Consider the following 27186-nt stretch of genomic DNA (forward strand, 5'->3'; position numbering starts at 1 on the left):
CTCATTTCACACCTCACAGCACGTTTATTTAAACTCTTATTGAATGCTTGCTGTTTTGCTTGATGTGCTCAAAATATTTTGTCAATATATTTTGACATAGAAGTACCCTTTAATATTCACATTATATGTAATTATTCATTAAAATTATGAGTAGAATTACTTGCAAACTACTAGTAGAAACTATTTCCTGCTTGTATTTCTTAAAAATGATTCACAAAAGAACTAACAAAATTAGTACTGCACGATTTAGTGGTTGTATTTTAATAACAGCGTAAAGGGATAGTTCACCCAAAAATGAAAATTCTTTCGTCATTTACTCACCCTCATGTCATTCCAAAACTGTATGACTTTCTGCCGAACAGAACAGGTGTAAATCCATTGTAAAGTGTGTAAGTGATCTTTCTCAGGTTTATGAATGATTAGAATGACAGTGTATTTACACTGGATCAATTCATTTTAATTGACATTGAATTGTATTGCCTTCAATTCCGCACGTTTAGTCATTTACAAATAGACGGTTTCAGCGGTAACAACATAAACAAACGTTATGCGGCCCAAATTTACATTTACATTTAGTCATTTAGCAGACGCTTTTATCAAAAACGACTTACAAATGAGACATAACAATTGAAGCAATCAGCGCAACAAGTGCCATAGAACTGGCCTCAGTTTGCCTAACACAGTGCACGAAGCTAATACAAATAAAAACACATAGACAATACTTACAGACAATAAAATTTTACTTATGTTAGACCTTCGCAAAGAATGAATAACTCTTTTAATAAGTTAATACAATTATTATAAGATACAATATTCATATAAATTAATGAAAATATACATTAAATATAAATTGTTACATTAGCCAAACCAATAACCAAACACAGACCGGAAGTTTACTTCGGGCCAGGCATGTGCATCCAATGAAACCGTCATTATAAGCATCGATACAGGGTAATTATTTATTAACTTGATTAGCTTGTTGGCATGTTTAACAGCCCTGTCTTTTTGTCCAATAGTTTTGTTCAACTCCATCATTAACTTTTATTATTAACTTTTACCATTCACACTCTTTCATGTGCATTTTTTGTCTGTTTTATTCTCTCTCGCTATATCTGATTTACAGTGGGGCACCACCGCCGGTTTGGTTTGAATTAGCTATTACCGTGAGTTTGAGAGGGAGCGCAGCTTAAATTAGAGCAGCTTCATCACTATCTGCAAGGTTATCCTCAGGCAGGCTGCACCAGAGATTGGATCGGGAAGAGGGATGATGAAACAAAAAGACAGGGGGGGGGGGTGATGAAGGGAGGGGCTGAGGTCCCTGTCAGCTACAAGATGGTAATTGATCTGCTTTACGACGACATCATTCTCTGCCTGTTTAAGCTCATCTGCATGCTAGTTTAAAGTCAAATTTAATTATGATTTTGGACAGATTTAATGCAAATTATGGGTACAAAACTATAGAGAAAGTAAGACAAGAAGAAAAGCGGGAAAGTGGGTATAATAGATGAAAGAAAGACAAAGAAGGGAAGGTAAAGAAATGTGGAGGACGGAAGAAAAACGGAATGGAAAAGAACAAAGAATAAATTAAAGGAAACAAGAAAGGAAAGCGATGAATATAAGAAAAAACAGACAGACCGAGAAAAAAGAATAGAAGAAAAGGCAGAGAAAGAAAACAGAATGAACAAAAAGAAAGAAGAAAAAACAGAGAAATGAAAGAGAAAAAAACATTGAGGAGTAGACATTTTGAGTTCATGTTGAAAGTACGTAAAGTGCAGTTTATTGTATAGTATGCAGTGTGTCAGTTACTCTTTGTCCCTGTGGACTATTGCCTCCTATTTCACTGCTTCTTGCCACGGGCACAGAGTACAAGTATGCAAATAGACAGATAACATAGGCTTTCATGTCATGCTCATGTCACCCGCTGTGTCAATCACCAGTCAAAACAAGACGAGACCTGAGACGGCAGTCACTTCAGCCCTCTGAGCTCGGCAGCCAAGCTCAGTGCTTTCCTTATAATTTATTCAGTTTTTTTGTCAGATGTCAGTAAACCACAATAAATGCCACCATTGTCATCCATACACTATATCAACATGACACACACGTAAAATAAACAATGTAAAAAATAGAGAAATAAACAGATAAGCCTCAGATGAACCAGAGAAAAGTCCACTGTATGTCTGACATGTAATACAGCTTCATAGAATTCCCAAGAGTTCGATTATTGTATATATTTGTATATATATACATATACTGTATATATATATATATATATATTTATTCATTTATTTATATATTTATGTGCAGTATATGTCTATTCAGTACACGTTTCATTACACAGTTTGCTGCTTACAGAGCCCATTTGCTCAGTTCTGGTTCTACGGATCGACCAGGTGTCCCATGCTCTGTCCAAGCCCGAAAGGCCAGCCAAGGAGCCTGTCGCTATGACAACTGAAGAGTTCCTCCACTTCAACTTTTATCCTCGCCTTGGCAACGCCCAGCAGTGCGTGACAGTGTCTTATCCCTCTTTCTGCAGTCAGAGGGAGATCTCTGAGATGTTTTGTAGGAATTTCCCTTGAATGAAACGAATCTATTCCTGTCGGGGCTCTACAAGAAAAAACTGATTGGCAGCCAGCTTTGAGTGTAAGTTGCTTTCGATATGCTACTGCTACTTGATAGAAATTAAAAACATTCATTTGTAATGTCACATCCTCATTAAAGAACACGGTGAAATGTGAGAATACTGTAAGTTGTTTAACAATGTTGTGAACAGCAGTTTAACGCACATGCACTAATAAGCAAACTCCCATTGTAGGGCGCCAGGAGAACACTCAATGTTTTGATGTTAGCTGTGGGTGAGGAGGGTATAAGGCTTCAATTTAATATTGTGTTACCATGAGGAGGGGAAGAAAACTATTTGGGCTTTTGCTGAGGATGATTAAGGATTTGAGAATAAGAAAGAAACAAGGAAAAGAAAAACAAAAATGAGAAACAAAACAAAGAAATGAAACAAAAACAAAGAAATGAATCCCACTTAAGCAATTTCACGCATCTGTGAGGGAGGGTGGATGTGTCTGTGTGTGCTCCGGCCCAGACAGTAGTTTAGTTAAACTGCAGGAGATTAGGAAGCTCAGTCCAGATCGACACCTCAGGGAGAGGAGAGCAGAGAGCTTTGAGACCACTGCACAGTTCAGCAGCAGGGCAGACCAGACTCGCTGCACTGGGCAAAGCCTGGAGCACTGACGGTGCTTTATTTCCATGTGTCAGTATGTGTTCTGGGAATCTGTAGGCAAATTTCATATGACCAGACTGGACAAATGTGGTTACACTTTTTAGCTGTGACACAGAAAGCATTACGGTCCAGATCAAACATTCTTAGATCTCTCATTACAACCTTGAGTTAGCTGGTAACACTTCCTCCACCAGCTTAAGCACTTCTTATTACACGGCTCGTTGGAATGCTTGATTCTGATTGGCCAGTAGCAACATTTGCAGGTTCGTTATTAGTTTTAAGAGGTTGTTGTCTGGGAATAACACACGGTAACCCGGATGCATCAAAACATTTTGACAGTTTTTTTTGACAAGTTAAATATAAATATGTCTTTTAATAACATATATGACATTATAATGACAAATGATTAAACCAATTTGCCTGTTCGTGACATTTGAACGTCGTTTCTTACCTTAAAACGAAAGTAAACGGCTTTTCCTCGCGGAAGATCTGCATTCGGTAAAAATGAGCTAATAAAATATTTCAAATTCATTTTTTCTCATGTGTCAAGTAGCTGTGTAATAAGCAGGATAATGTACAAGCAGCCGGCTGTTTTTGTGAAATAAGCCCCTTATTTCCGCTTTGCGTCGGATCCTGATCACACTGTTGGGGCTTATTTCTGCGATAACAACCGGCTGCCTGTACATTATCCCTTACATAACACATTAGGTCTCATTTACTAAGGTTTACATGTTCTTTTGTGCACAGAAACAGTTTCTCAACTCAAGCTATAAACCAACAATGTGTTGCTCTGAAATATAAGGTCACAAGTAGTTGTAGTAGTTTAATTTAGTTTCATATTTTACTAAATGAGACCCAATGACGGTGTTGTAATGGTGCTTTTGTCAGTGTTACAGGACTCTGATGGAAGGAAGTTCTTTGTAGGAATTGTGTAATGAGCCTGTATGTAAAACAATCAATTTTAGAGATTAGAGGGGAATAAATAGTATGTCTTTAAAGAACACAGATAAACTGATCTATCCACGAGAATGTTTCCATCTTCATAACTCACTAAATTGCACAGAACCCCACAGGGATATATTCATCGTACTGAATTTAACTTCAGGCAAAAAGGTTTTTTCATGGACTCATAAAACGCTGCTTTCCCTGAACTCTTTGTGAGACACTTTGATGTTCCGTATTGTGCTTTTATGTTTCTTTATTTAGCATCAGGAGTTTGTTTTTCTGGTTTTTTTTGTATCTCGACTTACTCTCTTACATTCATTCTGTCCCTTTCTCATCTGTGTTTTTTTTATATGTTCTCTTGTGTGCGTCACCTATTTCTCTTTCATATTCTCTTCCTTTTTGTCATGCCCACCTGCTGTAGATGTCATAACACCCACTGCTGTCTTTTACCTCCCATCATTCCACTCTTTCTGTTCCTTTTTTCCCAGTTGTCTCTTGACAACTTCAGTTTGCATGTTCTGTTTTCCGTTTTGAAATCATTTGCTTTTTTATTCATCTCCCATTTTAAACTTTTGGTCTCAGAAATTAAATAACATTTCATTGTAGTTACTGTATTTTTACTGTATTCTCATAGAAGGTTAACGTAAAAGCCTAAAGATCTAGAGATCACCTGAAGCAGGTACATTTCAGAATGCAATGTGATTAAATTATGCAAAATTAACAGAACAGTATTTCTCTTTTGTCACAGATAAACTGGCTGACTGCGAGGAAACATTCAGACAAGGACGTAGCAAACCTGCGTTCAGCTAAGTCAGGAATCCTGAGCAAACAAAACGTGTTTTCTGCGCTTTCGTAACAGTGGAAACAATGGAGAGATTGGTTCAATGCAGACTCGACATCTCTTCTTCTCTGTACAGTTTTTTAATTAAAGTGCTTTCTGCCCAGCCTTTGTTTTCTCCCTCTTTCTCAATGATATAAGGGAAGGTCATATTTTATTTTCAGTTTCTTTCTTTCTACTTCATTTTCCATGTCATTATTTTCTGTTTTTAATATACAAAGGTGGAAACCGGTGTCAATGCGGTGTATTGTATGTGTGGTAATATCTTATGCGATTCTAACTGCAAAAAAAGATATAACCTCTTCCACCTCTGCATAGTTGACTATGATAACCAGTATGTATGTTTTTCATCGTCCCAGGGGTGTGAATGTTTGTTTGCAAGTATGTATAAGAAGACTATAACACTGAGCACTGATGAGGGCAGCCAATCACAGAGTCATGCTGACGTAGAGGCCCCACCCACCCTGAGCTGCAAAGACTGTTCACCTGGGCCTGACAATTTGGTTTTGCATATATGTGTTTTTGCAGGTCACATTTTCCAGGTTAAAAGGTTCTTCAAGACATCGACTGCAGCACATCCAACACTGTACATTCACCTTTATAGAACCACCTGTGATAACTACAGGTCACAGAGAAGGTTCGGGTCATAAGGGGGCGTTTCCATGACAGCTCAATGTCTTTCATTTAATATTGTTTGAATATATCCCATAGGTCAGCATCCCACCTCTTCTTCTGTCCATAATGAAACTGTTCATTTATATGCTAACCCCTTTCCCCAGACCAGCCCTCCTCACCTCCTCAACGCCCCCACAGCTCTACCCTGAGGGCAGGTATGGCATTTCGTTGTGGTAGTTATAATCTGGGCAGACTTTCTGCACCAACCGGTAGTCTGTGCTGTAGAATGAAATGTAGATGCAAATGACCTTAAAGGGTTTGGAACAGATCCAGGACACGTGACTTTGCGTCTGCTCCTGGAAGCAGGTCTTGGAGGGGTCGTAGTTGCAGAGCGAGGTGCGTTTGCTGCGGTCCACCTTCTCGTAATCTATACGGCAGTTGAAGATCTTGGAGTCTTTAGGGTAGACCACGCTCTGGCGCTCTAAGTCAAACTCCACCGCCTTCACCGGAGGCACCAGGCTGACCGAGATGTTCCCCTGGCCGGTGGAATTGTGACGGAAGTAGACGCTGAAGGTCCCATTCCCATGATCCACGATCTTACCCGTGATGAGCAGATTGAGGCGCACAGTCTTGATGTTGGAGTAGAAGTCGCCCCATCCGAACATCTTTTTAAATTTGCCCGTTTTGACGATCGGGGGGCGGCGCTTGACGCGGGAGCTCCCCGGCATGTCCGCGTCCGGTTTAAGGAGGTCGCTGCCCAACATTTCCCAGAATTCCTGTTTGGAAAAGGGAACCGGTGAGCGGTAGGGCAGCTCCATCGTCGAAGTGTTGGCGGCACGGCCGCGGCTGTGCATTACCCAACGGCTCAGGGGGGATATAGAACCCTGAGTTCCCAAAACCCCTAGAGTTTTGGAGGAGTCTGAAGAGGAGGAGGACTTTGATGCAGATGAGGGATAGGAAGAGGAGTGGGTATCTTCCTGTCCTAGAGCCAGCTGGAGGAAAGAAAACAGGAACAGGAGTGAGACGCTAAGAGACAGTATAATAGAGAGGATGAAAAATGTGACATTTAAAGTTGAGAAGAGGTTACACAGACAGGAATTTAAACAGAAACTAGTTTTGCATTTCCTGAAGGAAATAACCAGTGCTTGCAAAGGCAGAAGAAAGTAATTTTAGTAAGCTTTAGTTTTGCTCTGTTCTTTTTACAGACGTACAGTAAGCATCGACCAATCACAATTCACTATACAAATAAATGCATAAGAAATGTACCATTGCAATTCATTACAGTGACACACATATTACAATGACATCATTCAGATGTTTAAAGCCTAACATCATATTAAAGTTAATGGGAGCCTTTCAAAGTTAATCTTCATCTTAAATTTCGTAATGTTTATGAAAAATGTGCAAAGCACATTTATGGCTGAAATGATCTACAAACAAAATTTGAATGGAGTTTGTACGCCGAGTGGTTTGAGGTAAATTTATTACAGAACGCTGCGGAGAATACGATATACAATATACGTAAACAAATAAAATGTTTGGGAAATATCTATACGCCGCTTCTTTTTGTGCACTGTAATAAAAAGCGGAGCAATTCCAATACAGCACTTGCCTTGTAATAAGGCATGATTTGGGGAGACTCAGTTGGAAAGAAAAAGAACAAACTGCTGAAAGATAAACATCACAAGCACTTAAATTCCCCCTCTGCAACACATCAGCGTCCAAACCACATTAGATTCCCATCAACAGGAATTAATCTGTGCAGTCTGACCTGTCCTCTACGCTCACTGTTCTTTATATTGCTTTAGATATTGCATGGGAATGGTTTGATCCCTTTATGGATTATCTGTTTTTACAGGAGATTCACATGACTCCCAGAGCTAATTTGACTAAGAGAGAAATGCAGTACGGATAGAAATTTTAAACCTCAATCCTGCTAGGAAAAGAAACAAACATGATAGCTTTGTTCCAAAAACGCGGAGAGTTGTCTTTAAAGGGATTTGGTCAAAATTATGTATATATATGAAAACATACTTAAAGGGATAGTTCACAACAATTTCACAACATGTGTGGCTTCCTTTCTTCTGCAGAACACAAAGAAGATATTTTGAAGAATGTTGGTAACCGAACAACAGCGATACCCATTGACTTGCATTGGTTTTGTGTCTGTGAATGGGTATCTCCGCTGTTCGGTTACTAACATTCTTCAAAATATCTTCTTTTATGTTCTGCATTTGTGCGTTGTGAGTGTGTCTCAGTAGTTTCACCCAGTTGTAGAGGTGGATGAGATGTCTCTCTGTGCGGCACATGCATGGGTGAAGAGCCCTACAGTGGGTGTAACTGGTAATTAGTAGATGGTAATGATCTATTTGATACACCTCGTACACATAATCCAAGAAGAGCTCTCTTGTCTTTTACCAGTGGGAAGCTTGAGTGACTCTTGTTTGTGTGTGTGCGTGTTGTGGAGTGCCAGACAACAATGCTACTTTGATGTATTGTTTATTATCTGATAGGCTGTAAATTCTGTTTGGTCTGTTTCTCGAATCCCATGGACCTGAGCTGCAGCGCATCCACACGGTCGGGTTCAAAGCTATAGCCCCCCAAAAGACGCTTTTCATTTTCATATCTAGGAAATAGAGCTCTGATTTAGCTAGATACACAATCATTTCCAGGTTTTTGGGTTGCAGAGACCTTGCAGGTTATGGTGACTTGGGCAACAACCAAAACATTAGTGACCACTGGCAATGGTGTTAAAGTTAGCTGACATCATCTAACACCACCTATGGTCACATGACCTCTTGTCTTCACCTCCATCTGTTCCAGGGACATGATAATGTAATCTGTGAAGTGCCAAGTCTCACTGAATCTGTGGAACAGTAGATTTGAGGACAGTGTTTGTTTGCTTTAATTTGCTGGTTTTATATATATTTATTTTCTCAAATGTGTTCACTTGGACAGTTCATTTCCATAAATTTGTTGCCAAGAAAAAAAATCTATCACCTAAATTTTGCATGTAAGTAGCACCAATTATTTTTTCATTGGAAGTGAACCATTTACTGCTCACTGTTTTAAATACGTTAAACAGATCGTGTCATGTTTATAGCATATTTTATGGTTTCAACATTTTATAACCCTCGCTGTTTTATTTCCAAATAAAGTTCCACTTCACAAACAAGTGCTTTAAAAATGCTTTGCAAATTAATTCAAGTTATTTTAAACCAACCCACTTCAAAAAAAGACTACTTGTGAATTGCACTTCACTTGACGTAACTTGTTTTGTAGAGCAATTCTAACCATAACGTCTTCACCATGATGCACTTAGTGTGAATGGAGATCCAATGGAGAAGTTGAATTAAAAAAGCAGATAAGAATATGCTTTGAGAGAAAGGTTAGATTTACGTTCTCTTCAACCAGCCCTCGTTTCTTAGTGATTCCAAATTGGTGTGTATTCTGACCACAATATCTGCCTATCCACCCGCACAGTGTACGCATGCAACCAAAGTCTGTGTTTGAGGATTCAGCCCATGTGTGAGATCCTGCTGCCAAGTTATATGAGTATGTATATTCAGACAGTGTGTAAGTGTGTGTATATGAGCATGTTCTCACTGTCAGGGCAGGACTTATCCACCGAGCTTAAGGATCTTTCTCTTCCATAATGCATGCTGCCCTGTCTCAACCCTGATCCTTCAGCCCACTCTGATGCTTCACGCCCATCTCATCTTGTCTTATTCTGGTTTATTCTGACTTAATCAGGCTTACTCATGCCTGATTTTCATTTTACTTTTCTCTAAGTGCCTATCTCCAATCGTGATAATACAGACATTTTATACAGTACGGATTAGCGTTACATGTGCTTTCTAATTCAGTCTTCTGTGGTTGTTTTTGTTCATTCTTTTGCTCTCAGTTGCTTTTCTTGGATCTTGCTTTGTTCTCTTTCAGCTTTTTCCGCGTTCTTGGCTCTGAGGTCTCTATGAAAGAAGGCGTGGATTAATATCTGGCCTTTGCAGACTGAATAATTCTACATTAGCTCTGTTACGGATCTGCTAATCTGCTCAGCAGCTATGCAGAGAGGGTCTTGCATCAATGTCATGCTGGCTAATTGGAGGCATAAATATTAAATTGTTTTATTCTGGCTAGAAACACCTGTCTTGACAAGCTTTTGTTTCCTGTGCACACTGTCGGCTACAATTTTTGCTGGGATTAATATGTGGCATAAATTTTATGTCAAATTATACCTAAACCTATGAGTTTCAAAGCTTTCGTAATACGTATAATTTAATACTCGGCTCTCTGTAATATTTGATTAAGATAGATTTAACTACAATGCTGTGCTAGTTTGATGTCAAGTTATTTATTCAATAAACTAGAATTACATTTGATATTATAGAGTCAAGCAGAAAGTTGTTGTCAGCATGACTGATGGGTTTTATAGTTTTGATTATGAGTTGCCATGTGCTAATTGAGTACAGTGTGTCAGCGACTTCTTACAATGCAGTTACAATTCACAGCTCTCAGTTCTATTTGTAGGACTTGCTTGCACATTTTGGTTTCATTTTATTTAAAGTCTATATTGGGTTAAAATCCCCACTGCTTATAAATGGCATGCACGCCCTTATTTCTGTGTCCCTGTGCTAAATGATGCAATGTGCTAAAAGCTTTTCTTTTCATCTTCCTCCGAGCAGTATACATTCTGCATGAACAATATTCAGCTCTTTCTCAACCTAATGATGTCGCGTTCAAGGCTGCAGTAAATCCAGATAACCCTGTACAATTAATCGATCCATTTATCCAGAGTTTCCCCAACACGATTCAAAACACCATGGTTTTTAAATTCTAATAAACTAATCCAAAAGTCTGCAAATGTGTATTTTTAACAAGTCATCAAATTAACAAACACTCGGTAACCATATTAAGTTTCACAAACTTAATTGATTGACTTATATTGCTTATAATGTTGATGAACAAACACTCAGTAACCATATTAAGTTTCACAAATTTAATTTATTGACTTATTGCTTATAATGTAACTGAAATGATCACATATTCCAATCTGCTTCTTTTCAGAACGTCTACATTCTTCATCTCTCTTTCCATCTTTTTGTGCCTCCTAAACCTCCTCAGAAATGGTACGCTGGAGAACCTGCATGTAAACCCCATTTCTCCCATGTGTCCCTGGAGAAGCATCCCAGCCCCAGATTAATAATGAACAAAAATAAAAAGCAGGTAGACATATTGATTTTAATCTATTCTGACTTCACTCTCATTTTCTTTTTCTCTCCTTTTTCCAACAGAAGGGAGGTTGAATTTAAAGCTGCTCAAGAGAGGAGGGGTGAGGAGGACAAACCGCCCCATTACCCTCTGCTCCTATAACCTGATCTCAATTTCACTCTCGCTTTCTCTGCCTGTAGTCCTAAAATGCTTGAAGATGGTTGACTTCTCACATTGATCTATACGAACGGTTTTCTCCTACAAAGTCTTGACCTTATCAAGAGTAGAGAAAGCAGAACAAGACAGAAAGGGTACGATTTTAGAAACATCACAAAACATTTGTAACATAATCATGTATGTAAATTAGGAGGTAATAGAGCATATATCTAATAAGCTAAAGTGGATAAACGTCTGTTAACATTCTCATTCATCTTAACAGTGGTGACTGCTGCATGACATCTTGGAAAGTTTTTGGGCCCTATTTTAACAATCTAAGCGCATGGTCTAAAGCAGACGGCGCAGGTGCACTCAGGGCATGTCCGAATCCACTTTTGCTAGTTTAACGATGGGAAAACGGTCGGCGTGCCCAAGGTGCATGGTCTAAACGGGTTGTCCCGATTCTCTTAATGAGGTTAAAGCAGACCATCCACAGGACAACCCGTATTTTTATCTTTATGTACACAATAATAATCTTTTACATTGTAATCCATTTATTTTTTATATTTGGCATGTTTGTGTGCTGCTGCGCTTCCCTCTATCTAATAAGTAAAGTGAAAGGGTGTTGTGGATCTGCCCAAAGGCGCATTTTCTACTACGCGCTCTTTAAATAAAAACAAATGCGCCATTGACTTTAGACATTAGACCAGTTTTGAGCTGGTCTATGGCGCAGTCTATTTTCAGTTCCTCAAAATAGCAACTCTCCAACAATGCGCTTGAAAACACCTCTTTTTTAGACCAGCACGCCCATGGGCGCACAAATGAGTGCAAATGCATTTGCTATTTAAACAACGCGTCGCCGCATTGCGCCGAGTGTGCGATAGGGCCCATTGTCTTTTTGAGCAGTTAAGATTATTTTTTGGCAGCAGAATGGTGCAGTTCCATTATCCACCAGTAGGGGCGTAGTTCATCATGCAAACCAGCATGAAGACAAAGCTGCAGTCCACAACTTTCAAAACATTAGGCTAACTTAAGTTAACATTTCTCTTTTCAAAAGCTCTACCATGTATCTTTACTGATAACTGTGATCTGTTATTGATAACTTTAATCTCGTATATACTGTATTTACATCTGTTAGTCTGAACAATGGCAGCCACCCAGTGATGAGACTGGCAAACTTAAAGACTGACATTAGCACTCCTTTTTTCTAAAACGGTGATGTCTTTTTGTCATTGATTGAATGGCGCGACTGAATGAAACTTCATTTCAACTATTCTGTTCAGGAATAAGGCGGTAAAGGATTTAAAGAGTATTTTAATCTGCTCTCTCAATCAAGTGTCAAATGAAAGAATCTCTGAATGAGATGAACTGGATTTTTTTGTCTTCAGTCTGAAATTAAAAACACGATTCACTCAGTATCACTGTAATTTTCTCCACTTCTCCACAGGGATATTACTCCACCTTTCATTAATAAGGTCTGTAACTAAATCAACCGTTTCATCACCCGGCTGACTCGATACGGTATTGACTTAATTCGCTTCCTCATAACACTTGAAGGGAGCAGTGAGATGGCACAGCCATGCTAAACACCATGGGTGGAATAACAGGTTATAGTTTTTTTGCCAAACCAAACGCTCATGGATGAGGAAGTAAAGAGATGGAGGCTTTGGTACTGTGTGCAGTGCAACAGTTCTCCAGACTGACCAGCCTCTAATCTTCACTCACCCTTCATTTGGCTTACGACAGACTGAGAAAGAAGTAAAGGCTAGATGTTATAAACAGAGAATGGAAGACAATAAGGAAGAAAAATAGGTCTGCTGTGAGCCTCAATTAGAGGAGAGAGAATTCTCTTTAATAACAATGTGATGTTGGGTTGAGCGTGCTAAATCCCATTTACTTAAGTATTAATTTGTATGAGTTCTTTACGCGCTAGTGACTTGTTTATAAAATTTAGAGAAAAATGTGTACTTTAATGAGTGTATGGCAATGATACATGCTTTAAGTTATCTGAAAAGAACTCAGAATCGATATACAAAGGACAAAGGGCACAGACTAAACATTTAAACACCAAAATAAATGTTAACACACAATGTTCACTGATGCAGGGAATGTAAAAGAATTAAAACGGAACAGCTGGGGTTGTTTCAGCACGTTGAGCTGTGGTGTTCATGTGGGTGGCGAATGTTTAACGATGGTTCATGTTATTCGTGATTTTTACTGTACTCTGTACATCGTTATGAATAACATAAGGCAAAAATATGAAAATCATTGATTAAGAGGGGAGGCTATTGAAGAAACAGACCTCGTACCACACGTTTGGGGAACATAACATAAATAGCTTTAATAGTTTTAAAAATGAATGGTGGCAGCTACCAGAATAAAAAGGTTGTAATAGGGTGTCTTAATGGGGTGTCTACACATTTTATTGCCGGGAGGCTTAGACTGGCTGCGCGTTGGGTCTTGTTGAGAGTTCATATTGCATATCTGGGAATTTTATTTATCAAGAAGTCTTTTTATGGCATCTTTAAATCTTTTTAAAGCTCAAATTTCCTTTGAGAAATCTTCAGTGGTGTTGGTGGCCTTTATAACTCTCCATAACTTTAGATTACAAATTGAGATGTTTTGCTAATAAGAATAATATGTCATTCTAACTTGACAAGAAATCACTTCTATCATACTAATAATGACATTTTTTAAAGGAAAGGCATTAAAGATCCAGTGTATGATATCTAGCGACATCTGGCGGTGAGGTTGTGACCAACAGCTCACTCCACCCCTAGCTCCCTTTCGAAGCACTACGGTGGCTGACACAAGGCTAAAGATGTCATTACGTTTTTGCTTCTTTGCCGAAGGAGATAACATATTTACAAAACAAGCTCTGTAAGAGCAGTTTGTCCATTTAGAGCTAGAAACAGCATGGTAAATTCCATGTAAGGGAACCCGCGGTGTATGTAGATAGAAATAGCTCATTCTAAGATAATAAAAACATAACACTTCATTATGTAAGGTCTTTATACACCTCTGAAGACATAGTTATGTATATTATATTGCCTTTGGTCCCCCCAAAAATGACATACTGGACCTTTAATACATTATAAGAATTGTATAAGTCCCATACTTCACTGCCACTGAGATGAAAAGAAAAGGTATAACAGACCTCCCTGATGTTTATGAATGAGAATGTGAATGAATGGAGATTCTGACTCCTAGGACATGATGTCTGCTTTAGTCTCTTTACTACCGCTGGCAATGTAAATGTCTGGCCGGTTGGTGTGTTTAAGGAGACCGAACGGATGATTAGCAGGGTGATAAAACAAAAAAGGACAAGAGCACCGCTTTAGGCAGCAGATGGCAAATAGCTGTGCAGAAGAGAGAAAAAGAGTGAAAGAGGGATCCTGAACTGAAGGTTGCAAAATGCGGGAGAAGAGAAAGTGAGCAATGTGTGAGCTTCAGCTGAGACGAGCCCACGTGGGCTGTGTGAAGTCCCACAGGAAAGAAAAATAACAAAAAAGTGTCTTTAACATCTCAACTGTTTCTCCTAGAGAGCGAAATTAAGAACAAGATTAAAGTGAGCACATTAAAATTAGATAAAAGTCTACTGCTGCTCAGACTTTTCTAAGAAACTCAGTCCAGTAATCATATTTTTCTCTTTTAGACTGTCAGGGGAGATCTCAAGAATGTCTCATATGTGCTTAGAAACTACACTCTTAAAAAAGGTGCTTCAAAAGGTTTCTTTGATGCCATAGAAGAACCTTTTGGTTCCATGAAGAACCTTTAACATCTGAAGAACCATTTTGTTTCAAAAATTATTGTTATTCAGATTATAAAAAAGAGAATTTAAAGGTCCAATATGTAATTTTTGGAGGATCTATTCACCGAAACTCAATATAATATATGTTTTCAGAGGTGTATAAAGACCTTACATAATGAAGCGTTATGTTTCTTTATTACGTTAGAATGAGTTATTTATATCTATATACACCGCGGGTTCCCTTACATGGAATTCACCATGTTGTTTCTACAGTAGCCATAAATGGACAAACTGCTCAACAGAACGCGTTTCGTAAATACGTTAGCTCCAAAGAAGCGAAAATGTGATCTTAATTCCAAGGGGGTGGGGGGGTGGAGTGAGCTGTTGGTTGCAATTCGCACCCTTACCGCTAGATGCCGCTACATTTCATACACTGGGCCTTTAAGCATCCTAAAGCAACCTCTAAATAGTTTTCTTGTGGAGTCTTTTGGTTTTACAGGATCTGCTATAATATCAATCACAAACCCAGGGTTAATGTAACACCTCTAAATCTATGCATAGAATGAAACTGAACAGGAACAAATCCAAGGTAAAAATGACACAATTTGTAACATCACAATACTTTCAGTACAGAAACTGATTAAAGGTCTACACTATGAATAATCATAAAACTGTGCCAGCTGGCGAAGTTTGGGTTGTGTTTTCCCGTCTGCTGTTTGTCAATAAGGATGGAGAAATGGGTTGCCGTTGTGTAATTGTGACTCATTCAGAATTGTTGCACACAGGCCTTAGGTGCTTCTCCGGGCGACAGAAAGGGAAGGTGGGAAGAAAGTATATTTCCATTGTTTCAAGGCTGGAGGACAGGGGTGAAGAATGAGCTGTAGGAAGTTAAGAAATTGGATGGGAACAGAATACTAGCATATTGCATACTGCACAGTGTTGTGAAAACTAAAAATAGTTTTACCTGAGTGAAAAGTACAATAAATAAACAACATCATTGCCAGTCGATTCTCCACTATACAGTATTCTAAATAAAAGTAGCTAAAGCCTATGTTACAAAGGCTGTATTTCATATGATGCATTTTGGTTATTTTGGTTTGGCAAATAAAGTATGTAATCTACTTTATGTATTCCAAACTTTGCACAGTAAATTAGTACATCAGGAATTTTGCCAGAGGGACAATAAAAGCCAGCATGCAGACGACATTTAAAGCCAGATTTAGAGAGACAAGTCTAAAAGAGAGTGGGTGAAAGAGAACAATACAGGCAGTTTGGAGAACAGTAGAGAGATGACTGTATGGGTCTGTCAGGCAATGAACAGGCATTTAAAAAGACAGGTACACAGTTTCACCCCAGCCAATTAAAAATAGAGACTGGCACAACATTCTACCTGAGCCTCTTAAAGGGACAGTTACAGTCCTCTACTGAGGCCAATTAATGAGACGACAGCACCATTTTACTCGGCAGAGCTCAAACAACAGCATCTGGGAATATCAGTGATTCTACTGATTTACCCTTATGAGAATCTGTGACTGTCCTTGGTGCCAGGAGGAACAGTATTCCACAGGCTCTTGTCTGAGCAATGCTGAATAATAGCTTTAATCATTCAATTATGGAATAGGGTTTTCCTGTCGTATTCTACTTGAATACGAGGTGATGGTGTCACTGACTATAAAGGTCACTTCACAAAGATCAGGCACAAAAAACAAGAATATGTAGTATATGTATGAATATGCATATGTAGTATATGGGTATATGAATAGTATAGGATGAGTAGCAGAGTACATCTAAAATGTAGGGTTATGGATAATCTCATAAACATAGAGTTATTGAGTTAAGAACCTTTTGGTTTCAAAAATTATTGTTATTCAGATTATAAAAAAGAGAATTTAAAGGTCCAATATGTAATTTTTGGAGGATCTATTCACCGAAACTCAATATAATATATGTTTTCAGAGGTGTATAAAGACCTTACATAATGAAGCGTTATGTTTCTTTATTACGTTAGAATGAGTTATTTATATCTATATACACCGTGGTTTCCCTTACGTGGAATGCTCAGTACTATTCTTAAGCACAACATACTGTAAATCAGCCTAAACCTCTTAATGTGGTAAAACCACCGTAAATTACAGCCTCTAATAGTGTGTTGCTTAAATTAAATGCCGATGCAATAATGTTTAGCAAATAGTTTTCTTTTTTAGTAATATTATTTATCTGAATAATCAATTCTTTCACCAAGTGATTTTGTTTATTAGCCTGAAAGTAGGTTGTTTATTGTCGTGAATTTGTCAAAGGTGCATTTATTGAAATTTTGCAAAAGAGTCCACCTCATTCAGTCTGATTTTAGAGTCAGAATTATTTCTTTATTATACACGACTAAACACAAGTCTATGCATTTTCGACTTCTTTTTCATTTCCCGCTTAACAATAATATTGCTTGAGGTTCTAATTTTCTCAGTGCTGCATATATTTTCATTTTTGCTGTGAAATACTAAAGCACTTTTTAATTAAATGTGAGTGCTTGTTTTCATATTGTTATGAGAAGTCTGTTCGAGAGAATAAAATAACACCTGGCATATAATAACTTGTCTTTGAAGTGAAATTTTCAATATGGATTTAAATTAAGCTCCTATCAACTGTAGGATTGCAGTCTGCTGTGGCTAACCTTTTAAAACAGCAACCTTATGGCCTCACAGGGCTGAAATATTCCATAACGAGTGTGTGAGAGCGTGTAGACAGCTCCAGCCCTTTGAATCACACCTCCCCTGGCAATAGTACAACAGACAGATACACTATTACCAAGTTTCAGACTGATAGCAGTGGAAAAAGAGGGACATATTTTTTGTCTGGCTGTTTAAAGAAACAGGCACTGCAGTTAATGGAAACCTTTCTGAAGGGGAAATGGACTACAGTGCGGTTGAAATCTTTCTTAAATGATCTTAAATGTGGTGTTTTGTTTTTACGTCCTGTGAACAGCTTTACAATTGTGACCCTGCCTGTGAAACTGACGTCGTTTTTTTGTGACTTACTGTTTTCTACATGAAATCATCATACACAATATAAAGAATATTGAGTAAAAATATAATCTTGTTATCTTCAATATTGACTGAGTAAGGCCGAAATTCTAGTGAAATTTATGGTTGAAATCAAACTTTGATGCACATTATTTCATAATTCGATTTTTGGGACTTTAGCATGGATTTTACAGTCTGGGTCACGATTTTGTACACAGTAAAATCGGCAGTGTTAAAAAATGTCAAATTAACACTCACAGTGTATAATCCACACTCTCAAAGTGTGGATTATATATACACTATGAGAGTTAATCTGACCTTTTTTAACACTGCCGATTTTGCTGTGTATGGTTATCGACATTAAAGACGTTGTTTACTTGAATATATTTTCAATTTAATTTTTTTATAGTGCCTTTCATTGAATTTTGCAATGTTGCAAAGTAGCCTTTCAGTAATATAACTACAGTATAAAGTATATAACGTTACTTATTTTATGCATTTAATATTGTTTTCTTTGACTTTTCTACCATTGTTTTGAATAATCAACATATATGACTGTAATGTGCCGTGAAGTTATTTCTTAAAAAGGCAAAATATACAGTACAGTAGGTCCATATTCCACTGCATTTCCACTATAGGCCAAAGATTAAGAGATAAAGGACTATTGCCAGTAGGAAAGACAACACAAGCCTCTGCTACCATATGAATCCTATTAGAGAGAAAGAACGACATTGACAAGACATATGCCCTTCACAAATCTCCCAGGAGAACGGTAGAAAATGAATCAAGGTCTCTGACAAGTGTATCCTAAAATCTGGCAATAAGTCTGACAACATGTCTTTAATTTAGTACTATACTTCCGCTCAGTGCCAAACACACAGACATACTGTACTAGGTCCCAGTAGAAAGACACTGTGCTGTTAACCTGCGTGTCAAATTAAGTTTGAATATTATGCTGAAAACAATATATGAGATGAGATTTTCATTTTCTAAATCACTCCACATAATTGAGGAAGAGGAAGGGAACCAGACAGGGTGCAATGAAAACTACCCCCCCCCCTTCCCCACGCATCTCTCTCTCTCACTTTCTATGTGTCTCTTTCTCAATAAGAGCTATGTGCTTCTGTGTTTCCTCAGGCTTTGGATTGAAATCTCCATCTCTAATATGACATCAATTTTTAATTAAAGGCCCCAGATCCCACTCAGATTCCTGAGTATTCGCCGACACGTTTACTTCTCTCGCTCGCTGCTCCAGACCCCATCCGCTCACGCTAGGAGATTTCTCCTTCTGTTACATGATTAAAATCTGAAAACGGCTCTGCCCTTAGAACTAATTATTCCACACCAAGGCAAGAGACACAAGGGAGCCAGAGAACACAAAGGGGAGAGAAAGGTAATTTCACAAGAAACAAGCCATTTGACTCTTAATGAATAATTTATGCCAGCTTCAAGGGGGTCACAAGAGCCCAATATGCAGACCCTTACACCCACTCGCCACCTCAGCCCCAGCTACTAAACAAACATACGTCTGCTGCTTGCTCCACTACTTTGTCCAAATAGATGGCTCAGGAATACAGATTTTTATTCTTCTGGCTCTGTACAAATGTGCAGTATGCCCCTGCCATATTTAACAGTACTTTATATTTTTAGCAACAAACTTTTTTAAAACTACAAATAGTTTATAATTTGAAAGGGAATGACAAAACAATACAAATGGTTGCAAATTTGTTTAATGCTTCCTAAACATGACCGTAACCTATTCACGCAAATACTGATCTATGTTAGCTAGTTGGATAACAGATGACAAGGTACGTGCCAGCTCCATTAACTGGCCTTTATTACGTGGCCACCTGAGCTGACCATCTCACAAGGTTCGGTTGGATATAGACTAGCAATGTCCATTGGACTCGGAGCTAATTTAGTATTCACTGAGAGATGGCGGTACCTGGATTGGCTATCAAATTTTTGCATTATGCCGTATTGACACAGCGAACGTGCTCATGGTTGCAAATCAGTGTGATCTTATCTGCGGTATGTGAATTTTTGCTGGGGGTATAGGAGGATAGAGGGCTGAAAGAAAACTGTGCTGAGGGATTTGAGGGTCCAATCATGAGATTTTTGTCCTGGGCTGGGTGAATTAGGATCAGGTAGGGGTGAGGCAGGTTGAAGGGTTTTCTCCTCCAAGGTTATGTGGGGTAGGTGAGAGATGGATTCGGTGTCCAGGATGGAAGAGATTTGATTCTATCTCATCTACACAAACACCTTCCTAAACTACATCTGTTCCCCCTCCCTCCCATCTTCCACGGTCGAGAGCACAGCTGATGCACAGAGTAATGGGATTCTCCATACCACCATAGAACAGGCTCTAACAGGCAGTTTTGATCTTATCTATTTGACCCTATTTGCACTTGTTAGGATCATTCATGGAACACTGAGAGGGAGAGAGAGAGAGAGAGAGAGAGGGAGGGCAGGTGAATGGAAGGAAACCGACTCCTTTGATAAATTCTCTAGTAGGAAAGTGATGTCTGGCATTAAGTAATGTCTGGCTGCCATAAGACTCTAGGTGTGATAACATTTCAAAGGAGAAGTACCATGAATGTGATCGATCTAGTACTGTTACGCCAATGTTTCATATCATTAGTAGAACCTGACTAATACTGGAGGGGCCATACTGTATCTCTACATCTGGTATGCAAAAGACCAGGATGAATAAGAAAATGCTGTTGTTTAGTCCCTTATTTTAATGGGCAAACATTAAAGAAAAAACACCCATTGTATCTGTATATGGTAAAGTTTCCATCAGAAAAAAACATATTTCACCCAAAATGAAAAAAATCATAATTTACTTTCCTTGTTCTGCAATTTTGGTAATCACACAAAATTGGCCCCCATTTACTGACAAAACAAGACATTTCTCAAAATATTTTATTTTGTGTTCCACAGAGAAAATAATTATATACATGTTTGGAATGATATGAGGATGAAAAAATTATATTATAATTTGTATTTTTGATTGAAATACCCCTTTTAATTCAATCTTTCAATGTTTTTTTTCAATGGCAGGATAAGAATTTTACTTTTAAAGAAATATTAGTTGACATTTTGGAGGCGACCTTAGTAAAGGCTATATGACTCTGTTTGCATCCAGCCTTGAAGGTTTCGCCAACAGATGCCTATGTCACACCCTAATGATGTCAGCAGATGCCTTCGTCACACCCTGATGAGGTCATTGCAATGCTCTGGTAGTACAATAACCATCTGTCTGCTTTCGCAGATGGTGACAGATGTCTGCGCTTCAAATAAGTGGATGTGGCACTGCGGCCATGAAGAAACTTTGCCCCTCTCTTCAGATGTGTTTCTGAATGGAAAACTATATGAAGTCCAAAACCTCATCAGACACCGACAAATCTGTCCTCCAGATATAATTGATCAAGCTGTTCAGACACTTTCGATGACAATTGATTGTTCTGTCTATTGATTAAAACCCAGATAAAACTATAAATGTGTTTTTGAGATAAAAGACTAAAAATGGAAGAAAGTAGCTAACTAAAGGTATGGAAAAGCAAAAACAGACTTGTGAGCTGACTTGTCAACATTCTCAATGTATATTAAATAATTTTGTGTACATATACAGTATATGTGCAACACATATAACAATAGCCTAGAATTTATATATTATCAGTATTTACTGTGCGCACAGGCACTTTTATTTTCTTTACCTTGTTTTTTCCTAATTTTGCAATTTTATTTCTAGCACTTTTTGCATTTAATTGCAGAATTGCTACTCTTTACCTCATAGCTCGAGTCGATATACAGTACATTTAAAACACCCATTAGACAGATCAAATTATTGTAATGTAATAAATAGTTGCAAACAAAAACGCAAGAGCTTTCATCTATTAAAATTCCACTTTACATATTCTGACATTATTACATTTTCACATGTTTCAAACTCATAACTCAATGCAAATACGTGCTGCATTCTCAATGTTGCCGCAAGGGGTGCCAGAGCATTAACCGTCTGCATCTATAATCTGTTTTTTCTCAATGTAAGTTTGAAGAAAACTTGCTGACCAAGATAATTCAGGTCAATATGTTTACAGAAAACCACCTGATTAATAACAACATATCTAGAATATTGTCACATTTGGAGTAAACTCTATCGCCCCCTTGAGTACTAAGGTTTGTTACCACCACAGTAAAGAAAGTTATGTACGGGACAACCACACCCAGAATGCACTGCAATGTGTTGGCCAAGCTTACTCGCCTGTGTTCATATACTTAAGTACTGTAGATGTCTTTGTCCTTACAGTCGTGGCCCTTGAACCCAGAAAACAGGTTTGACATAAAGGGCAACTACAAAATCACCTCCTGCCGTTTATGTGTAGTGCAATGTAAATGTAAAATCGGTAACGTAGTCTTCTGTGTTCGTCTCAATTAAACTTTCCTGCAGTATTTATGTAAGGGCATTTAACAGCAATATAATTAAAGGGGATGACACTCATTTTCAGTGTTGACAGGAGGGCTTATAATCTATGCATAGAAGCAGTTCTATTGAAGTTGTCTTGTGCATTTCTCTAGCTTGAACTGTTATCTCCGAACGGGAAATCCTGCCTGTGACAGTCATGCCAACGATACCGTCTCAAGAATGGAGGTGTGTGGAGGACCTCCGCAGGCTGCCCCAGGGGTCAACCAGGCCGTGCTTATGCATAAAATCAACACGTACCACACAGGTAGACAGGACTGTTTAATGAATCTAAAGTCTTCAGTGTGTGTGTGTATCTCACAGTCTTTTGTGCATTGCATTGTCACTACACTATTGTTTGACACCCATTTCAGAACTGTGTTTTTTGTCTTTGTTACTGATTTGTCTGAGTGTCTAACATGCCCTTTTTCAGTCTCAGGGTGAGCTGCGGGTTAAAGAAACATTTCTCAAAATGTTCCTGTGGGGTAAATCTGGCCAGACAAGGTAGCGGAGCGTGAGGGGAAGGAGAGGTCTTGAAGAACAGGAGAGTCACAGCATCTGACAGCTTACTGCACGCAAACTGTGATTTCAAAGACCTTCAAATCTAGTCATTGAATACACTCTGTTAAACTCTCCTGAATGGCCTGAAGGTATATTCTGTTTAGGCTATAAACTGCCATCTTTCAGTGCTTTAGCTTGTATTTCAGAATTGTCCCTCCAAATTCCATGGTTTGGGATTTTTTTTATTTATTTGTGTTTTCCACATTTTTTTGAACAGGTGTTTTCTCCTACAATGTCTCTTTGGCGAACCCAAAGCTTAGCGCACACACAGATGGACTGAAGCTTGTCTGATTTTAATGCTGGTGTTTCATTTATTTTCCCTCATGACTGTGTAGAAAGTGGACTGCTGGCTCTGAAAAATTACATCTTGTAACTGTATTAATTTAATGAGCTCGTAATGAGAATGATGCTGGGCCAATATCATCAGCATAAACACGTTTAACGCGGTAATTGCCTGCAATAAGCTCTTGACTGCGTGACATTGTTCTGTGGAGGAATCACTTAAATCATCGCAATAAAGAGAGAAAGAGAGTGAAAAGGTTTGACTTGTGTAGGCCAATCTATGCTGTAAAACTATTTAAAGAATTGAAAGTTGTTGGTTGTACTAATGAACAGGTCTGGACATATTTGGATTCTTTTTCGATTTTTCAGTATCCCAACCATAACGATTTCAGGAGTGACTCCTGTATTCTGTACACACAAAATTATGATCTGATGGATTTGCTCCCGCATTTAATGTGGTTGTCTCCATAAAAACTTGCAGTGTGCATGTGAACTGATTTTTAATGTTCACAAGCCACATTTTCATGAGTATCAGTTGATTAGTCTCACTTGCTAAATCCAGTGAGCTCATGGTAGTGCACACATTTGCTGAAAGCTTCAGAGTTTAACTGAACAAATGCTTGAAGGCTTTATTAAAGCTGGCCCTTAAGTTTCAATAAAGCGGCTGAAAATTAAAGTTGATTATTAATGTGCTCTACACGTCTATTAATAATCTCTGCATAATGTTGTTTAATAAGGGATAATTCGCAGATTGCTCTGTAATTTATCACTGTTACGCGGCAAATGAATAACTCATGATGTCCAATTAAGGCGTGAAGCCATTTTCTCGCGTTTTGCTGTCCCTCAGGTTTAAGTAATGTGGTAGATAAATGACCAAATACCGTTAGCTGAACAGGATAATTACATTATTAGTGTCTTCCTGATATAAAGGATGGTTATATACTGTATCTTGCAACCCAGTCTCACGGCAGTTCGTGGCATAGACACGAAATTTGGAATCTATTCATTGGTGTTCATGGAGCACAACCTTTTTTTAATGTCACTCAGCACGACTTTCAATACACAGACTGCGTGTGTATTTACATTTATATATTTATAACCTGATATCAAAAGATGTCGTACATATTTTAGGATGTGGCTAACCAACACCGTAATTACTTCACCCCAAACCCTACAATCACATCCGCAAAGGCTAATTTTGCTAAAAAAGCGAGTTTCACGAGGTGGCAAAACAATGATAAATGGCTGCCCTATCCCCGCCCCTAAACCGAACATCACAGGAGAAAAGTCTGATCATAAAAAAACATACAAATGAGATCGTAGGAAATAGGAATTCACACGAATGAGCCACCTTGTAAAATAGGTATGAATTCCCACCAGATTGTGCTGATTTATATATACATACTGTATGAAAGATACCGCGTATTAAAATACATTAGATTGAAAGTCTTGCTGACTAACACGAAAAAGGGGGAAATTCGTGTCAGTAAACACGAATTAACAGATTACAGTTTGTCACGAATTCCCGTGAGACTGTGTTGCAACCCAGTCATCTTAAGGTATTAAGTAACTGACAGCACTCTGCATGCTCGGATGTAATTTAATGAGGCTGTTGTTCACATCGCAAAAAATATTTTATTGAATAATAAAATGAAGCCCAGGAGTTTGGTAATGTCCTTGGTATGTTGTGCATCCCTCTTTTCTGCCTCCAAGATAAGGCTGACCCCATCAAATCCAAATTTATGTTTCAGATTTACGTAAATGTGACCTTATTAAATTTCCTCTCACTGGCAGCCCCTTTCAGTTCATTGCATGTAGGTGTTTTGTCATTAACTTAGGGAAGATTTGTCATCATTCTCAGTTGTCTGCCCCTTTCCGAATGATTCTTAAATGGACAAATGTAAGTAATCAAATCTGTGTGTCCTTTTGCGGCGTGTAATTAAACTCCACAAATACATTTTGTTTTGTTTGCATTGTTGCTTACATTTTACAACATGAAATTCCGTTCACCTTAATGACAGCATTTTGTATCCCTGCAGAATACAAGGGGATTAAAATGTGTCAAGAAGTCATGAATTATTCCAACTACACAGCGGATAATTGTAACACAGAGGTTGCAAGAGGGGTATTAAATTTAGACTGCGGGTGTTAAGCTATAACACCCCCATAGCAGGTGGATAACAAACTGATAGCTAGCTGAACACAACCCTTGGCATATATACTTATTGATATCATACTGTAAGTACACCAAGGTGGGTGCAAGACTCTTCAGAGAGTGCCAAGAAGAACAATTTCCTCTGGCCAAGTCCTGCTCCTGAATGTAGGCTACTCCTTAAAATGTAGAAACACTATTACGATTGATTATTCTTTTTTCTAAGAAGCACGTGCCTATTCAGATTTTTGAGTAAATAGTGGAACCAACTAATAAAATTGCTACTTAAAAAATAATCTTTTACTTTTAATATTAGCACAGGTATTAACGTCACAAAGGTAAACAATCTCATTTATAAGTCGCACTTTATCAAGTTCTGAAAGACAGTAATAGCACTACATTTTAAAGTCATCATTTTCTATAATATGTTTATACGCTTATAACTGCCAAAGTACTATTAAAAGTTTAAATCATGTTAAAGATCCCTCTTTGAGGCATGTCTTATATGCCGAGGTTGTGGGCCAGGAATCAGTCAACCAGGGACCGTCACTGATTCCGTCTTTTAAAGTCAGGTAGCCTATATTACGCCCCTATTTTTTTAACCGTATCTCTTTTCCCCTCTCCGAACCGTGGCGTTTAGGAACAGTCAAAACGCGCTCGTGCGGTTCCATCCACATCTCGCGCCCTAAACTCCCGCCCTCAGGTGTGGACCGTTGGAGACTCGAGCACACGGCGGGAAGACAGTTAATGTTCACCCCTCGGCGCGCAGGTGACAGGCAGGTATGACCACCTGAAGCGCGGCACTCAACCGTTTACAAACACACGGTTCGCTTGAATAAACACTGTAGCCTATTGAAACTTAATATCGCCCTTTAACTCATGTCAGCCGCTTACCAAGCACGCTGTCCCGTTGAGGAGCAGCAGAATGAAGCTGTGGTCGGAGCGCATCTCGTCGGTCTCCCTCTACAGGCTTTCCGTTCAAAAAGACGCGGCTCCCTCGGTACCGTATCCAAAACAGCAAAGACTCGGTGCCATGTCCGACAAAACTCTCCTGTGAGTGGAATCCCACCTGCTTTCGGTCAAGGTAAACTCGCTACTTTATGAGATAACAGGAGCGCGTGGCATCCAAAGGTGCGTGGAAACTGAGGGAACACTTCATCTTTGCTATCCTCGGGGATGAAAGAGGAGACGAAGCGTCCGCTTTACTCCATTTATTGTTGGATTTTGAGTTAAATCATCCCCGTTATCCGCCTTTTTATATGTTTGTGGTGGTCATTTTTCCAGTGCGCGAGCCTGACGGGAGCGCAAACTCTTCGAGTGTCGCACATATCAGTAGTTGTAGACTGGCAGCAGGGCTGCTTCACGCACTGACGTTTTAAACCCCCCTCTGTTTCTCTCTCTCTCTCTCTCTTGCTTTCGCGAGAGCCCCTAGTCCCCCGTATCCACGTTTTATCTTTTTCTTACTATACACAGCCATCTCTCTCTCTCTCTCTCTCTCTCTCTCTCTCTCTCTCTCTGTCAGTTGCTTTTTAATCAGCACTCTCATTCCTTGTCTCTTGAGCCTGTCATCATGTGACAAACATCATCATTAGTGCATCACTTGGTATGTTTAATGTAGCCTACTATGTGTTAAAGTGTGGGATTCCCTGGATCAACATCCTTTGCTGTTTCTGTTACCAAATTTACTCTCTCTGATTTACAGTGAAGGTTAGGTTAAAAGTTAGGGCTGTGACTGGTCAAGTGGTTGATAGGTATGTTGTTCCAGGAACATGGCCTAATTATGTTGTGCTAATGCAGGAACATCACAGGCTGTGAACCCTGATGCCCAAGGTACCACAGCATAAGACACAGGCTATTTGTATTGGTTTGCATTGACACCACAGTCTGTATTGATATCTGCTTTGTGATATTCAGCTCTTTTTTTTTGCTATCCAAGGACTCTCTTCTCCATATAACTGGTAATTGGC

At 38.7% G+C, this 27186-nt stretch overlaps 1 protein-coding gene across 1 annotated transcript; it reads right to left on the bottom strand.

Annotated features, from left to right (window-relative positions):
• Positions 1 to 732: 732 nt before the first annotated feature.
• Positions 733 to 26652, bottom strand: LOC130562051 (neurexophilin-1). The gene is made up of 2 exons (XM_057346851.1): positions 26114 to 26652; positions 733 to 6619 (listed from the first exon to the last, which is right to left on the bottom strand). Exons 1-2 carry the CDS (start codon positions 26165 to 26167, stop codon positions 5828 to 5830), a joined length of 846 nt encoding a protein of 281 aa, XP_057202834.1. The 5' UTR covers positions 26168 to 26652; the 3' UTR covers positions 733 to 5827.
• Between the last annotated feature and the right edge of the window lie 534 nt (positions 26653 to 27186).

This window comes from Triplophysa rosa, linkage group LG11 (assembly GCF_024868665.1).
Source record: "Triplophysa rosa linkage group LG11, Trosa_1v2, whole genome shotgun sequence".
Taxonomy (NCBI): domain Eukaryota; kingdom Metazoa; phylum Chordata; class Actinopteri; order Cypriniformes; family Nemacheilidae; genus Triplophysa; species Triplophysa rosa.

Excerpts from the sequence above, each read along its gene's own strand:
- LOC130562051 (XM_057346851.1), bottom strand. The coding sequence starts at position 26,167 with ATGCGCTCCGACCACAGCTTCATTCTGCTGCTCCTCAACGGGACAGCG. Across the intron at positions 6,620-26,113 it reads TCAACGGGACAGCGTGCTTG|CTGGCTCTAGGACAGGAAGA; the intron begins GTAAGCGGCTGA and ends TCTTTCCTCCAG.